Source organism: Anolis sagrei, chromosome X (genome assembly GCF_037176765.1).
Source record: "Anolis sagrei isolate rAnoSag1 chromosome X, rAnoSag1.mat, whole genome shotgun sequence".
NCBI classification, from domain to species: Eukaryota; Metazoa; Chordata; class Lepidosauria; order Squamata; family Dactyloidae; genus Anolis; species Anolis sagrei.
The window spans coordinates 51,156,359-51,172,672 of record NC_090034.1 but is presented as its reverse complement, the minus strand read 5'-3'; the positions used below and the strand labels follow the sequence as shown (position 1 = coordinate 51,172,672).

Sequence of the window (16,314 nt, the reverse complement as noted above, 5' to 3'; positions counted from 1 at the left end):
ACCCCTAAAGGTCATCTAGTCTATGCCTCTGTGATACAGGACATCTACAGCTAAACAATCATAAGAATTGAAGGGACCCCTAAAGGTCATCTAGTCTAAGTCTCTACCAGGCAGGATATTCACAATTCTAAGGGTTGAAGGGACTCCTAAAGGTCATCTAGTCTAAGCCTCTATCAGGCAGGACATCCAGAGCAAAACAATTATAAGAGTTGAAAGGACCCCTAAAGGTCGTCTAGTCCAACACTCGGCCTTGCAAGAATGGACAATTAAAGTGCTCCATCCAATTTATGTTTAAAACCCCCCAAATATGGGGAGTGTATCCTTTGAGACAGTCGATTCCCTTCCTTTTTCTCTCTCTTATTACATTCTGAGAATGTACCTCTGACCAATCAAGGGCGGCCCATTCTGGGGGGCAGGTCTGGTTGTTGCAAGGCTCCAGGACATGTGGCCGAGGCTGGGCACAGGCCCCATCATCCAGGGTTTTCTCCTCGGCAGTGGCAACCTTGCGCCGGCAGGACACGCTCCGGGTGCGCACACCTTGGTTGCAGCTGCGGCTGCAGTCAGACCAGTTCCCGACAACCCAGCTGGAGTGGAAAATGCAATTAAAGACGGGTAGGAAGGAGGCATTTTTTTGTAATTAGAGGACAAAGGGAAATAATTGGTCGGGGGGAGGGGGGATCTTTCAAAGTCCCACTGAATATCAGCAAAGGCAAAACACTCACGCTGGGGGGCACGGCTCCACGTTGCACTGCCTCTGCCTCTCTGGCAGCTTTGTCTCAGGGCTGCAGAAGTGGTTGAATACTGTGGAGCTGTCAGCCTGGTTGCGGCAGACCACCGGCTGGAGTTGGCTGCCTGCAAATAAAGAGAGTTGGAGGGGTGGCAGAGGAGCAGCCAGGTACAGATCTATCATGCCTTGGTCCCAACAACTAGTGAGAAGCCCTCCCTCTATGTTCCAACTGCCATTGCCCTGACTTTGGAAGGAGAGAAGAGCAGCCAGACACAGCTCTATCATGTCTTGGCTCTCCCTCTGTGGTCCAACTGTCATTGCCCTGACTTTGAAGGGAGGGAAGAGCAGTCGGGCACAGATCTAGCATGCCTTGGCCCCCTCTCATGGTCCAACTGTCATTGCCCTGACTTTGGAGGGAGAGAAGAGCAGTCGGGCACAGATCTAGCATGCCTTGGTGTCAACAATTAGTGAGAAGCCTTCCCTCTATGTTCCAACTGCCATTGACCTGACTTTGGAGGGAGAGAAGAGCAGCCAGGCTCAGATCTATCCTGTCTTGGCTCTCCCTCCTTGTTCCAGCTGCCATTGCCCTGATTTTGGAGGGAGAGAAGAGCAGCCAGGCACAGATCTATCATGTCTTGGCTCTCTCTCCTTGTTCCAGCTGCCATTGCCCTGACTTTGGAGGGAGAGAAGAGCAGGCAGATGCAGATCTATCATGCCTTGGTCTCAACAACTAGCGAGAAGCCCTCTCTCTATGTTCCAACTGCCATTGACCTGACTTTGGAGGGAGATAAAAGCAGCCAGGCACAGATCTATCATGTCTTGGCTCTCCCTCCGTGGCCCAACTGTCATTGCCCTGACTTTGAAGGGAGAGAAGAGCAGCCAGGCACAGCTCTATCATTCCTTGCCCCTCCCTCCGTGGTCCAACTGCCATTGCTCTGACTTGGAGGGAGAGAAGGGCAGCCAGGCACAGATCTATCATGTCTTAGCCCTCCCTCCATGGCTCAACTGCCATTGCCCTGGCCTTGGAGGGAGAGAAGAGCAGCCAGACACAAATCTATCATTCTTTTGCTCTCACACCTTGTTTCAGCTGCCATTGCTCTGACTTTGGAGGGAAAGAAGAGCAGTAGGGCACAGATCTATCATGCCTTGGCCCTCCCTCCATGGTCCAACTGCCATTATCGTGACATTTGGAGGGAAAGAAGAGCAGCCAGGCACAGATCTATCATGCTTTGGCCCTTCCTCCTTGTTCCAGCTGCCATTACCCTGACTTTGGAGGGAAAGAAGAGGAGTCAGGCACAGATCTATAATGTCTTAGCCCTCCCTCCATGGCTCAACTGCCATTGCCCTTGCCTTGGAGGGAGAGAAGAGCAGCCAGGCACAGATCTATCATGCCCTGGCTCTCCCTCTATGTTTCAACTGTCATTGCCCTGGCCTTAAAGGGAGGAAATAGCAGCCAGGCATAGACTGAATGCTTTGGTACCATGGTTGTTGGTCTCCCAAACTGGAAAGCATCCTTACCTCCCGCACAAATGGCCGAACATTTGGTCCACGAGACATACTGCCATAGATACTGGGCCACGGAGCTGCGGCTGATGGGTGCGTTGAACTTATACCGAATCCTCTGCAACTCTTCCCGGACCAGAACCTGTAAGGAAGGCAACATCAATGAGAAAGGTTTTGGCTAAACCGACCCACCTTTCTCCACTTTTTCACGACAGCGTACCATGACAATGAGGGTGATGTTGGTGGGACCCAAAGCCTCCAGCGATTCCGGTTCGTCCGGCGACCGTCTATAATGGAAGGTAGTCCCTGCGACATCAAAGCGCCGAGGGGGATCGATCGAGAGTTTTCCGTTGACAAAGTATTCCTCATTTTCCCCTCTGAGAGCTGTGACAGAGACAGATTTGAGATAACGAAGATCTTGGATAGCTTTAGTCCCAACTTTAAGAAGGAGGGAAAGGAGCGGGACAGAAGCGGAAAGCTTTTAACTTGATGGATCCGCTTCTCGTTTTGGTCCAAACTCCAAATAAATTTTCCAAGGAACTGAAACAATAGATCAGTACCTTGATAGGTACTTTAAACTTCGGACTAAAGCCCAGAGCTGCAAGAATTCCAAAGCTTCTCACCCAGGTAGTTCAGAGAGAGGTTGAGCTCCCGGATGTCGATGTGCACCGACCCTTTGGGGATCCAGATCACCTCTTCGTAGCCTGGAAGAGAACGGGTTTCAATGTTTGGATGCGAATGGGCCACAGCCTAGCCATTAATAAACAATGACAGCTGTTGCTGAATTCATGGTCTCCGACTCACCTCCCTCAGGCAGCGAATGGTTGAAGATGCCTTCGATGGTTTCACAGCTGCTTCCGTCACCACCACAAACCCGGCATTTGTCTTCTTTGGTTTCCGAACTCAGGATCCGGTCACAGCCGACGTGCTGTTGGGAGAAAGATTGATGACGAGGGTCATTTATGGTCAGGATTAGGCTTTCGAGAGTTTTTCAACCCCTCTGAGAATGCGCAGAGAGTTCCAACTAAAGGCAACCCTGTGTGGTGGAGTCATAATCTCTGGAGGTTTTAAAGCAGGGGCTGGATGGCCATCTGTTGGGAGCACTCGGATGGTGTCTTCCTGCCTGGCAGAAGGGGGTTGGACTGCATGGCCTTTTGGGGTATCTTCCAACTCTCTCTAACTCTCTATCTATTTATCTTAAGGCGGGTGGACTAGCTGGCCATCTGTTGGGAGGGATCGAATGTTGTCTTTCTATCAGACTGAATGAGGCTGGACTAGATGGCCTTTAGAGGTCTCTTCCAACTATGAATCTATAAATGAGGGAGTCTCTGTTATCCATCATTCCCATTCACAAAGGCTTATTGGTTGCACTTCCATAGCTTTCCCCAAAACGTGGAGGCTTTCACCTTGCACTCTCCTCCGACGCAGATATCGTTGGAGTCCTGCCGGCAAGGAGTGCCGTCCACCACGGCTGCGGCCCGCTCCGTGTAGAAGTTGAAGCCCTCGGCCAAGCAGTTCAGCGAACAGGACTTGACGCCACCTGAGGAAAGAGCACCAAAGAAGGATGCACACCATTGAAGTTGGCCATTGCGGAGGCCGTGGATATGGAAGAAAGGGGTTGGACTGGATGGCATCTAGTGTCCCCTAATGTAATACAATATAATACAAATATAATACACTGTAATAATAATATATGTAATAATATACTAATTGTATATTATATATTACATGTAATATTACTAATAACATTGCAGTATAGTGGTATAGCACAATAAAGTAATATATAATACTAATATTGTGCTATGTTAATAATATAGCACAATATTAGTATTATATATTACTATATTGTGCTATACCACTATAATATTGTATGAAGATATAGTATTATAATATAATACAATATAATACTAATTATACAATATATAGTAAAAATATTGGAATATAATACTAATATGTTAAATACAATTTATACTGATAATATATAATAATATATATTGATATACTGTTTTATTATTGTTTATTTGTATATTTTAAGTTGTAATGGTTTTGATTGTGAGCCGCTTCGTGAGCCGTATGGAGAGATAAAGCGGGATATCAATCAATCAATCAATCAATCAATCAATCTCTGAAATTGCCATTGGGATGGCTGGCTTACCGCCTCTATATGTCTTCCATGTGTAGTATTTGCCTCGGAAAGGTATGTGATCGAATTCGGCACACTGGAGCTCCCGGAAGTCCTGAGATCCAGCAGGGCAGTCCTACGGCAAGGAAAAGGGTTGGTGGCGAAAGACCCTGAAGTTATTATTAACTGTGACAGCATGAGTGGCGCCACCTATATGTAGAACTGTAAATTGCAGGATTTGAACTGTTGCATCATGCCTGATTTTGCCTTTTCCCCCTGTAAATGTATAGTTGGATTGATTGGTTATTTACAGCTGTCAATCAATGTTGTTTGCACCAGTTACATTGCTCCTCCTGCTCAGTTGTTTGACCCCACCTCTTCCTAGAGAGCAGGACAATGTTTCCTTTTCCATTCCACCATCAAACTTTCTATCAGATGGACATGAGAGAGAGTCTTGACTCTGAAGCCCTTGATTAAGTTACCTCTCAGCACCCATTCTGAGGTTCTTTCCCTTGACACTTATGCTTCATGTTCAGATCAACCTGGACGATGTTGAGAAGTCTCAAGCGCCTTCAAACCAGTTCTTTGGCACCAGAGGAAGGCTTTGTGCCTTCAAAATATAGGCCATTGGAATTGGGGTTGTGATTATTCCGATATTCACAGCCATTGAGAAAGAGGGACCTGGAAAAGCTTCTCAGCTGCAAAACTCCTTGGACCCAAGACAACCAGAGACTGTAATATATATTTTCCTTTACCCCTTTGAAACTTCCAGCTTATTGCCTCAAAGGGATAACTCTTTGTGAACAATTAAACCTATTTTGCTTGCTTGCTTGCATGCAATAGTGAAAGGACCAAGGCAGAGACATCTCCAGCTCATCCCCTGTTTGGGTATCAGCCAGCACGCCAACGACTTAAATCAAGACATAGTTTTCTTAGATCTACAGAGACACTCTCTGGAACACCCCAGCAAGCGAGAGTCCAAAAGTGGCAGGCCCAAACCCAGCACCTCAATTCATGGGTGATACCAGATGAGAGACTCCCCCCTGGGCACTCAGAAGACTGGGCGACTTGGAAGGCGCTGAACAGATTGCGCTCTGGCACCACGAGATGCAGAGCCAATCTTAAGAAATGGGGCTACAGGGTGGAATCCTCGGCATGCGAGTGCGGAGAAGAACAAACCACTGACCACCTGCTGCAATGCACCCTGAGCCCTGCCACATGCACGATGGAGGACCTTCTTGCGGCAACCCCAGAGGCACTCCAAGTGGCCAGATACTGGTCAAAGGACATTTAACCAAATACCAAATTTGCAAAATCTGCGTGGTTTTTTTTTTTTCTTTCTTTCTTCTTTTTCCTTTTCTTTTTAATCTCTGTGTTTGTTTTGCTCTGTTAGAATTGTAATACAATGGTTGCTGATGACACGATAAATAAATAACCTATTTTGAGTTATCTACAGTGTTTTGGTCCTTGGGAGTTCCAGTTTTCCTAATGGAGGGCAAGAAGCACTCCCCTGGGGAAAAGATGTCACGTCCATGCCTCTTTCACTAAGAGTTATAGCCCCCAGGCGCAACGGCATATTAACGGTAATCTCTCAGCCAGCGCAAAATGTCTTCAAAGCTCTTGGCTCCATGTCAGCGGGGAAGAAAATCCATTCCAGGTTTTGGAAGAGATTCTACTGAATCTGGCAGCCTCTTCCAGAAGGGACAGAGGGCTTCATCTATACTGACGATCGTGCCACCACCACTCAAGCAGGGAGCTTTGAAATGGTTGACCAGAAGTTCTCCAAAGATTTAGGTACTCTTACTGCCTATTACAGGGAAAACCAGCTGATTCGTAATCCATCTAAAATGCAGACATGTTGTATGAAAGCTCACTAGCACAACCTGGGGATCACAACCAGACACAGTGAAGACATCTGCCCTTCCGCTTTGCTATGCTGCTGAGTACACATGCCCAGTGTGGAATACATCTCACCACGTTAAAACAGTGGGTGTGGCTCTTAATGAGACATGCTGCATTATCACAGGATGTCTAGGCTCAGCACCTCTAGAGAAATTATACTGTTTAACTAGTATTGCACCACCTGATATCAGCAGGAAAGTAACAGCCAGCAATGAAAAGACCACGGCATGAACATCTCCAGCCCATCCTCTATTCGGATATCAGCCAGCAAGCCAATGCTTTAAATAAAGAAATAGCTTCCTAAGAACTACAGATATACTCGCAGGAACACCTCAGCAAGCGAGAGTCCAAAAGTGGCAGGCTGAAACTCAGAACCTTAATCAGTGGCTGATACTGAATGAGAAACTCTGTCCTGAGCACACAGAAGAATGGACGAACTGGAAGGCGTGAACAGACTGCACTCTGGCACCACGAGATGCAGAGCCAACCTTAAGAAATGGGGCTATAAAGTGGAGTCCACAACATGCGAGTGTGGAGAAGAACAAACCATAGACCACTTACTACAATGAGCCCTGAGCCCTGCAATATGGAGGACCTCCTTATAGCAACATCAGAGGCACTCCATGTGGCCAGCTTCTGATCAAAGGAGATAATGCCAAGTATAATGCCAAGATAATGCCAAGTATGCCAAGTATAATGCCAAGTTTTTAACTTTGTTCATGGTTTTGCTATACATTGTAACTATATTCTAAATTCGCTTCTGACATTATAAATACATAAATAGTGAATCTATTTAAGAAGAGTACTCAGTGCTTGAATGTATACCTGGAGAGTTCAGCACCCTCTCCAAGCACAGATTCGTGTTTTGGTGCATAGCGTCCATATAGCATTGTTTTGTGCCCTCTTCTCAATCAAAGAGATACCAGTAAATAATCTATATAAATAAAATGTAATGTTTGTTTGTGGGATTAACATAACTCAAAAACCACTGGACGAATTTGACACCAAATTTGGACAGTGTACACCTAATAACCCAATGTATGTCCTTCACTCAAAAATTTTGATTTTGTCATTGGGGAGTTGTAATTGCTGGGATTTATAGTTCATCTATAATCAAAGAGCATTCTGAACTCCACCAACGATGGAATTGACCCAAATGTGGCACACAGGACTCCCATAAACAACAGAAAACACTCGAAAGGTTTGGTGGGCATTGACCTTGAGTTTGGAAGTTGTAGTTCACCTACATCCAGAGAGCACTGTGGACTGAAACAATGATGGGTCTGGACCAAACTTGGCACGGATATTCCATAGGCCCAAATATGAACACAGACGGAGTTGGGAGGAAATAGACCTTAACATTTGGGAGTTATATTTACTGGGATTTATAGTTCACCTACAATCAAAGAGCATTCTGAACCCCACCGACAGAATTGGGGCAGACTTCCCACACAGAACCCCCATGAGCAACAGAAAATACTTAAGGCCATCCAGTCCAACTTCACCAGGGCAAGAAAACGTAATGAAAGCCCTCCTAACAGAGTCATCCAGCCAGATATAGTTAGATATATATGATTCACACACAGATATAGTATCCTAGATTTGAAAGGGACCCCTAAAGAAGGACAATTATATGTTGCATGTTCCAGAGTGGGCAAACCAGACACTCTCCACATCAACATTGACAAAGAAACAGCAAGAAATGCTGTTTATCCACAAGCAGAAAGAAATTACATATGTTAGAAACCAACACTTTCTCATTACGTGGCAGGGGACAACTAGTAATAATAATAATAATTTTCCCACTACTCACATCAGTGTTGCAGGACCGATACCGTTTCCGTTCTCCCAAGCAATATCTCCCTCCGATCGTCGGCCTTTGCCATCAAAAAGGGAAAGAAGTGTATCAAAACACGGCAACATGTTTAAAACATCAACAAATCTTAGTATCATTGTTTGTTAATGATAAAAGGTGACAGTTTCCTTGGAATAATTAGAATGACAGAAAAATAGCCTTTACAATTGGTCCCAGTAAAAACTCCATTGGAATTCAGGCAGTAACTTCACAGTGGTCTTCAAATCAGTGGGGTTTTCAGTCTTAGTGGAGTCATTGTATATGTATTTATTACACCTTTCCTGCCACCTTGTGTCCAGAATGGTGAACTGTATGGTTTAATTTCTCAATAAAGAAGGTTAAAAGCGGCAATAGGAAAAGGAATTTTGGAATTTTTGCGACATTGGATGCTCCCGGCTTGGTTTTGGTTTTACTGGCATGTTACTGTATTGTTAAATGAATGTATTGATGATTTTGTATAATGTTTTAAAAATGATTTTACTGTGTTAATTGTAATTCAAGAGAGACATTGACAAGCTGGAATGTGTCCAGAGGAGGGCAACTAAAATGATTAAGGGTCTGGAGAACAAGCCCTATGAAGAGCGTCTTAAAGAGCTGGGCATGTTTAGCCTGAAGAAGAGAAGGCTGAGAGGAGATATGATAGCCGTGTATAAATATTTGAGAGGAAGTCACAGGGAGGAGGGAGCAAGCTTGTTTTCTGCTTCCCTGGAGACTAGGATACGGAGCAATGGCTTCAAACTACAAGAAAGGAGATTCCATGTATTGTCGAAGGCTTTCATGGCTGGAATCACTGGGTTGTTGTAGGTTTTTTCGGGCTATATGGCCATGTTCTAGAGGCATTTTTTCCTGACGTTTTGCCTGCATCTATGGCAAGCATCCTCAAAGGTAGTGAGGTCTGTTGAAACCAGGAAAAAGGGGTTTATTATATCTGTGGAATGACCAGGGGGGACAAAGGACTCTTGTCTCTTGGAGCTAGGTGTGAATGTTTGAATGAGGATGCTTGCCATAGATGCAGATGAAACGTCAGGAGAAAATCCCTCTAGAACATGGCCATATAGCCTGAAAAAACCTACAACAACCCAAAGGAGATTCCATCTGAACATGAGGAAGAACTTCCTGACTGTGAGAGCCGTTCAGCAGTGGAACTCTCTGCCCCAGAATGTGGTGGAGGCTCCTTCTTTGGAAGCTTTTAAACAGAGGCTGGATGGCCATCTGTCAGGGGTGATTTGAATGCAATATTCCTGCTTCTTGGCAGGGGGTTGGACTGGATGGCCCATGAGGTCTCTTCCAACTCTATGATTCTATGATTCTAATTTTATGGTGTATATGTTGTTAGCATCATCTGATGCTTATGTGAGGCCGCCCTGAGTCCAGGGGAGAAGGGTGGGGTAGAAATGTATGAAATAAATAAATAATAAATAAAAAAACACGATAACACAAGCCCCCCTTTGGGGAGATAAAGCTGGGTATTATTATTATTATCATTAATAATAATAATAATAATGAGTATAATAATATTTTTATTATTAAATGATGATGATGATGGTTATTAGTATTATTAAAATTTGAGAGCAAAACTGACAAGGAAAAAACATGGATGTGGCTCACACATGAAACTTTGAAAACGGAGACTGAAGGCCTGTTTTTTTTTCAGCCCAAGAACAAGCCATTAGAACCAATGCCATCAAAGCCAGTATTTGAAAAGTCGACAACAGATTCCAAATGTAGCGTCTGTAATGAAGCAGGTGATATGATGGATCACATTCTCAGCTGCTGCAAGAAGATCATGCAGACAGACTATAAGCAGAGGCATAATACTGTTGCTCAGATGATCCACTGGAACTTGTGCCACAAATACCATCTGCCTGCGAAAAAGAACTGGTGGGATCACAAGCCGGAAAAATTTACAGAAAGCGAACACGTCAAACTCTGGGACTTCCGAATTCAGACTGACAGAGTTTTGGAGCACAAGTATGGATTGTCGATGTTGCAATCCCAGGCGACAGCAGGATTGACGAGAAGCAACTGGAATAGCTTACACATATGAGGATTTAAAGATCGAACGGCAAAGACTCTGGCACAAGCCAGTCAAGGTGGTCCCAGTGGTGTTTGGCACACTGGGTGCAGTGCCTAAAGACCTTGGCCTGCACTTGAAAACAATAGGCGCTGAAAAAAATTACCATCTGTCAGCTGCAAAAGACCACCTTACTCGGATCTGAATGCATTATTCACTGATACATCACACTGTCCTATGCACTTGGGAAGGGTCCGAGGTGTGATCAAATACAAAAGCCAGCATAGTGATCTTGTTTGCTGTGTCCTCATCTTGTTGTGTTTCAAATAATAATAATAATAATAATAATAATAACAACAACAACAACAGTAACAAAATTGAAAAAAAATATGTTTCTCATATTAAAGTGTTATGTTTAATTGTGTGTAACACACTTTGAAAGCTGTTGTCTGACTCCAGGAACTTGGTTTCTGTGCCTGCTGCAAACTAAATTGAATGGGTTGAGATATTCGTCAAAAAACGATTGCAAAAAGTGCTATAGCAGGATGTCCCACCAAGACAAAGTTTGGGTAGTTTAATCAACTTTCCCCATGTTTTTATGATAGAACCAATTAGGAAATGGTATTTATAACCCAGGATTTCAGGCACAAGACTTGCAAAGAGTCTCCTTCCTGGGAGGTTTGGAAGCAGATGCTGGACGGCCATCTGTCGAGAGGGCCTTGATGGTGTTTTCCTAAATGGAGAATGGCATTGGACCCAATGGTCCTTGGGATTCTCTTCCAACTCTAGGATTTCTTTGTGGTATGAAAAGGCTCAAAATGCTGGATGGAAGAGGTTTACCGGGGGCTGTCACAATGGCGGATGGACGAGGAGACGCCTCCTCCGCAGGTCCGGCTGCATTCGCCCCAGGATGACCACGAGCCCCAGGCACCGTCCACGCCTTCGGGCCGAGTGCCGAAAGGGACACATTCCCGCTTGTAACACCACTGGGGGAAAACAAAACAAAACAGAGGGTTGCAATTAGCAGGCTTGAATTAGCATTGACTAGCCAGGAACCTGCAAAGTCAATCAGGGAGGGTCTGTGCATAGAAGTAGAAAGTGGAGAGCATATATACCTGTGGAATAATGTCCAGGGTGGGAGAAAGAACCCTTGTTTGTTTAAAGAAAGTGTGAATGTTGCAATGAGAAAGCTGCAAAGTCAATCAGTGAGGGTCTCCCTGCATAGAAGTAGCCTGGCTGAGGCTGCATGGAGGCACCCTCTATTTGGGAGGTGTTAACTAGCCCTTGAATGCTTGTTGTCTGAAATTCTCCTGTTTCTGAGTGGTGCTCTTTATTTATTGTCTTGGTTTTTTTTTAATACTGGTAGCCGGATTTTGTTCATTGTGATGGTTTCCTCCTTTCTGTTGAAATTGCCCACATGCTTTTCAATGGCTTCTCTGTCTAGTCTGACATAATGGTTGTCAGAGTGGTCCAGAATTTCTGTCTTCTCAAATAATATCCTGTGCCAAAGGCCAGTGAACACCTCTCAAACAGAGGGGGCCTCCAGGCAACAAAGGCTGGGCTGCCTCTACGCAGACACCTTTACTGATTGACTTTGCAAACTTCATGGTTACTCAAATGCTAATTCAAACTTGCTAACAGCAACATCCACACTTGCTTTAACCAGACAAGGGTTCTTTTTCCCACCCTGGACATTACTTCACAGTTATAGGGGTATATACATTCCACTTGCTTCACTACCTCTATGCAGATACCTTCACTGATTGACTTTGCAGCTTCATGACTCCTGAAATGCTAATTCAAGCTTGCTAATTGCAACATTCCCACATGCTTTTAGTAGAGGGTGCCTTCAAGCAACAAAGGCTACACTACCTCTATGCAGATACCCTCCCTGATTGACTTTGCAGCTTCATGGCTCCTGAAATGCTAATTCAAGTTTGCTAATTGCAACATTCACACTTGCTTTAAGTAGAGGGTGTCTCCAAGCAACAAAGGTTACACTACCTCTATGTAGATACCCTTCCTGATTGACTTTGCAGCTTCATGGCTCCTGAAATGCTAATTCAAGCTTGCTAACTGCAACATTCACACTTGCTTTGAGCAGAGGGTGCCTCCAAGCAACAAAGGCCACACTACCTCTATGCAAATACCCTCCCTGATTGACTTTGCAGCTTCATGGCTACTTCACTGCTAATTCAAGCTTGTTAACTGCAACGTTCACACTTGCTTTGAACTGAGGGTGCCTCCAGGCAGAAAAGACCAAGCGACTTCTATGCAGACACCCTCACTGATTGACTTTGCAGCTTCATGGCTACTCCATTAATTTACAGAGGAAAGGCAAGGCACTAAGGCAATCTTTTTGGCTTTGCTTTCAGCTTTGCTTCATTGCACTTAGTAGACCGTAAGCTGAACACAAGCAAACCTACCATTGACTTCTATCCCTTGATATTACAAACCCAACTTGCTATCTTACCCCCTTTTCAATGGTGTTTGACTGGCAGATGGTCCCTTCAGCCGCCGGGATGCTGTTGGTAACGCACCGGTTGCTCTTGCTGAGGCACCACAACTCATTGCACACTTCCTACAGAGGAGTAGAGAAGGTAATGGGTGGGCATGGGAAGCGGGCAGGGGGAAAATGGGGGGCATATAACCCTAAATGTGGAGCACTATTACAGCTTTTCCCCACAAAGTCCTCCAAATTATTTTTTAACTCTCCAAAACGTCCCCGGACTGCCCTATATTCCTTTCCCCAAAAAATCAGAGTTTTCATTCTCTGAATCATTAATGTATTGCTACGATGTTCTATATAAATCCAATGTGATGACGCCCAGATGAATGGAAATTTGTGTATTTTGGGGATCATTCTGCGCAAAAATCACTTTAAGAGAGGAAAGCAAGATATGAATACACACACACACACACATATATACACACACATATATACACACACATATGTGCATCTGTGTATAGGGTGTCCCAAACACACACACACACACATACAGTAGAATCTCAGTTAACCAGACATGTCAAACAACTGGAAATTGCATTCACAAAGCTCTTTGTATAATACTGTGTTACATTAAGTTTGTCTTTACTCTGAGAGCGTTTTCAAAGACGCTTTGAGTCTCATGGTGGAGAGGAAAATCGGGGTATAAATAAACATATTAAAAGCAAAACCTGGAATAGATTCGCTGCCCGACTGGACCAGATCCGCTGGCCGCAGGGCCCAGAATTGGCTGCCCAACAGCAGGAGCCGAGCGCCAAACCCGCCCTGCCACCCGCTCGGGAATCAAGAGTAAAAGCAGGAAGTCTCTACCCCATATTTACACTGGCGAGATTTAACTCCGTACTGAAATCGGCACTGCTCGTCGGCATCATAGGCTTGGCCTGGGGCTACCGTCGGGTAGATAAAGTCTTGCTTGGGTGGAGCGTTGTTCAAACACAGTCCCATCCCAGAGCTGAAGAGGACGGGAAGGAAAGAAGAGCAGTCACAGCTGTGTGATGGAGTCTCCTTCTCTGGAGATTATTAATAATAATAATAATAATAATAATAATAATAATAATAATAATACATCACACAGTCCTAGACGCTTGGGAAGTGTTCGACTTGTGATTTTGTGATACGAAATCCAGCATAGAGATCTCATTTGCTGTGACATACTGTGCTTTTGTGTCAATAATAATAATAATAACTTTTTTTATACCCCGCCTCCATCTCCCCGAAGGGCTTACATGGGGTCAAGCCCAACAGAACAGTTAAAACATAATACAGTAAAATGCATATCAACAAGGTGATAACAAAAACAATATAACAAAATAAACAACAACAACAACATTGAACAGTATATAAAACAGAATCAAAACCAAACAACCAAAAGCAAAATTCATTGTCTTGTCAAGGGTGGGCAGACTGGTGCCAGAAAATTAAAGGATGGAGCTAATGGGTAAAGTGCAATTTGCCAGGAGGGCTCCGATTGTGTCTTCCGGGGACCGGATGGCCCTTGAGGTCTCTTCCTACTCTACAAGTCTATGAAACGCACACAAGAAAGGTGCAACTTACTCCAAGAAGCTGGTGATGTAGTCCCGGCTACAGGTTGACCACACAAAGGGATTGGTCTTCATGGTGATATGGGCGGCCATGAGTTTGGCCGTCTCCTGGCCCCTCGAGCCACAGCTGTTGCCGACCCCATCGTGATTCATCCCAAACCTGGAAGGAGCCCCCCCACAAAGGATCAAAAGGCTGGCTTGAGAAAGTTAGGAGGGGGGAGGAAAGAAGGAATGTTAGGAAAGAAGGGGGGGAAAACAAGGAAGAAAGAGGGCGAGTGGGAGAAAATGAAGAAAAGAAGCAAGGAAATGAGAAAAGAAGGGAGAGAAGGAGGGAGGAAGATAGTAAAGAAGGGGGGAGAAAAAAGAAAAAAGAAGGAAGGGAGGGAAGAGCAGGGAATGGAGTGAGGATAGTAGGGAGAGAGGGAGAGGGAAAGGAGGAAAGAAGGAAGAGAGGGAGGGAGGGAGGGAGGGAGGGGGAAGGAAAGGGAGGAAGAGGGAGGGAGAGATAGACGAAGGAAGAGAGAGGGGGAGGAAAGGAAGAAAGGAAAGAAGGGAAGGAAGAAGGCAGAGAGAGGAAGGAAAGGAAGGAAGGAAGGAAGGAAGGAAGGAAGGAAGGAAGAGAGAGAAGGAAGAGAGAAACGGAGGAAATGACGAAAGGGAGGGAGGGAGGAAAGAAGGAAGAGAGAGGAAGGAAATGAAGGAAGGAAATGAGAAAGGGTGGGAGGGAATGAGCAAGAGAGGGAAGGAAGAAAGAAGGGGAGGAAATGACGAAGGGCAGGGAGGGAGGAGAGGAGGAAAAAGAGGGAGGAAATGAAGGAAGGAAATGAGAAAGGGAGAGACGGAAGAAAGAAGGAAGAGAGGAGGAGAAAGAGAGAGGGTGGGAGAATAGGAGAGGGAGGAAATGTGGAAAGAAGAGAGGGCTAGAGGAAGGAGAGAAGGAAGGAAAGAAAGGAGGTAGGTGGAGGAAATAATCAAGCAAGAAAAGGAGAGGAGGGAGGAAGGAAGAAGAAAGCAGAGAGAGGGAAGGTGGGCTACTGTCTGTGTTTACAAGACTTTCCATGCACAACCTTTCCCCCCAAATGGTGCAAACATACGTGTGGCCAATCTCATGGGCAATGGTGAAAGCCGTGGCCAAACCCAGGTCTTCATTGATGCTGCAGCTCCGCTCGCGTTCACACATTCCACCCACGGGCGCCAACCCTGCGAGGGAGAAATAGAATCACATGTGTTTTTCAGTTTCCCAGAAACCTTTCACAGGCCACAGAAAACTGAGCTAAATTCTTGCTGGTCTGTTATGATTTGAGATTTCTCTTTGTTCCAACCTGGGAGCAAATAATCGTAAATAGTCAGTCTATAGACGAAGTTGGGGATTAATTGGCAGGGTCTAAAGTTGACTGCCATATCCAGTTTGTTCCCTGGATTTGGTTTGGGCATACTTCTCCAAATGAGCCCAAACTTGAGTTAACAAAGGACCTTGTGTTGATAAAGAACACCATTGTAGGGTTCCTACCTACCAAGAGTCCCACAAGGTTTGTTTTTGTAGATGCAAATGTCGTACCTGAAAGAAAAACAAAAGGAAAGGGATCATTAAAGAGGGGGATAAAATGACCAACAGTTTCAGAGCAAATCTCACTAGTGAATTTATAGGGCGTTTCTGCTATGGTTGTCATACCCACTGGAACTTTCAGAGGGGAGGATCAAATGCTCTTTCGTCCTCCAAATAGGACTTTATGAAAGAGATAGAGAGAAGAAAGAAAGGCAGAAATAAAGAAAGGAAGGAAACAAGAGATGTAGAAGAGAGGAACATAGATAAAAATAGGGACCAAAGAAGGAATTTATAAGTCAAAGGTTTAGGAGCATCATGCATCAAAGCTTATCATGCGTTGGCTTTGGGGAAACCCAAGATAAAATTGAACTAAAGTATAGCTGATGTTGCACTCTAGCCCACGAACACCTTTCTACCCAGCATCACACAGAGTCCAGAAGTACTGCACTTATTTACAAAAACATATATAAAAGGGAAAAGGGGTATTTCCCAAAAAAGCCGTTGCAAAGGTGCTATGAAATAGCAGCATCCAAACATACAGAGTTCAATAGTCCAAGATAGCAAGGTCCATGAAATCCATGAATTCAGGAACAAAGGC

At 44.8% G+C, this 16,314-nt stretch overlaps 1 protein-coding gene across 3 annotated transcripts in view; it reads right to left on the bottom strand.

Moving 5' to 3' along the window:
- ADAMTS10 (ADAM metallopeptidase with thrombospondin type 1 motif 10) overlaps positions 1 to 16,314 on the bottom strand; it is a 55,675-nt gene that overhangs the window by 5,997 nt on the left and 33,364 nt on the right. For 2 of the 3 annotated variants that reach the window (XM_060785148.2, XM_060785149.2), the window contains exons 8-22: positions 15,685 to 15,728; positions 15,265 to 15,370; positions 14,184 to 14,330; positions 13,440 to 13,581; positions 12,597 to 12,704; positions 10,964 to 11,109; positions 8,068 to 8,131; positions 4,386 to 4,488; positions 3,637 to 3,770; positions 3,035 to 3,158; positions 2,854 to 2,934; positions 2,451 to 2,614; positions 2,246 to 2,372; positions 723 to 852; positions 380 to 584 (exon numbers count right to left, since the gene is read on the bottom strand). In XM_060785148.2, coding sequence (XP_060641131.2) covers positions 380 to 584; positions 723 to 852; positions 2,246 to 2,372; positions 2,451 to 2,614; positions 2,854 to 2,934; positions 3,035 to 3,158; positions 3,637 to 3,770; positions 4,386 to 4,488; positions 8,068 to 8,131; positions 10,964 to 11,109; positions 12,597 to 12,704; positions 13,440 to 13,581; positions 14,184 to 14,330; positions 15,265 to 15,370; positions 15,685 to 15,728 — 1,825 coding nt within the window. The remainder of the gene's footprint in view (positions 1 to 379; positions 585 to 722; positions 853 to 2,245; positions 2,373 to 2,450; positions 2,615 to 2,853; positions 2,935 to 3,034; positions 3,159 to 3,636; positions 3,771 to 4,385; positions 4,489 to 8,067; positions 8,132 to 10,963; positions 11,110 to 12,596; positions 12,705 to 13,439; positions 13,582 to 14,183; positions 14,331 to 15,264; positions 15,371 to 15,684; positions 15,729 to 16,314) is intronic. The other variant, XM_067473377.1, reaches the window with a different exon arrangement.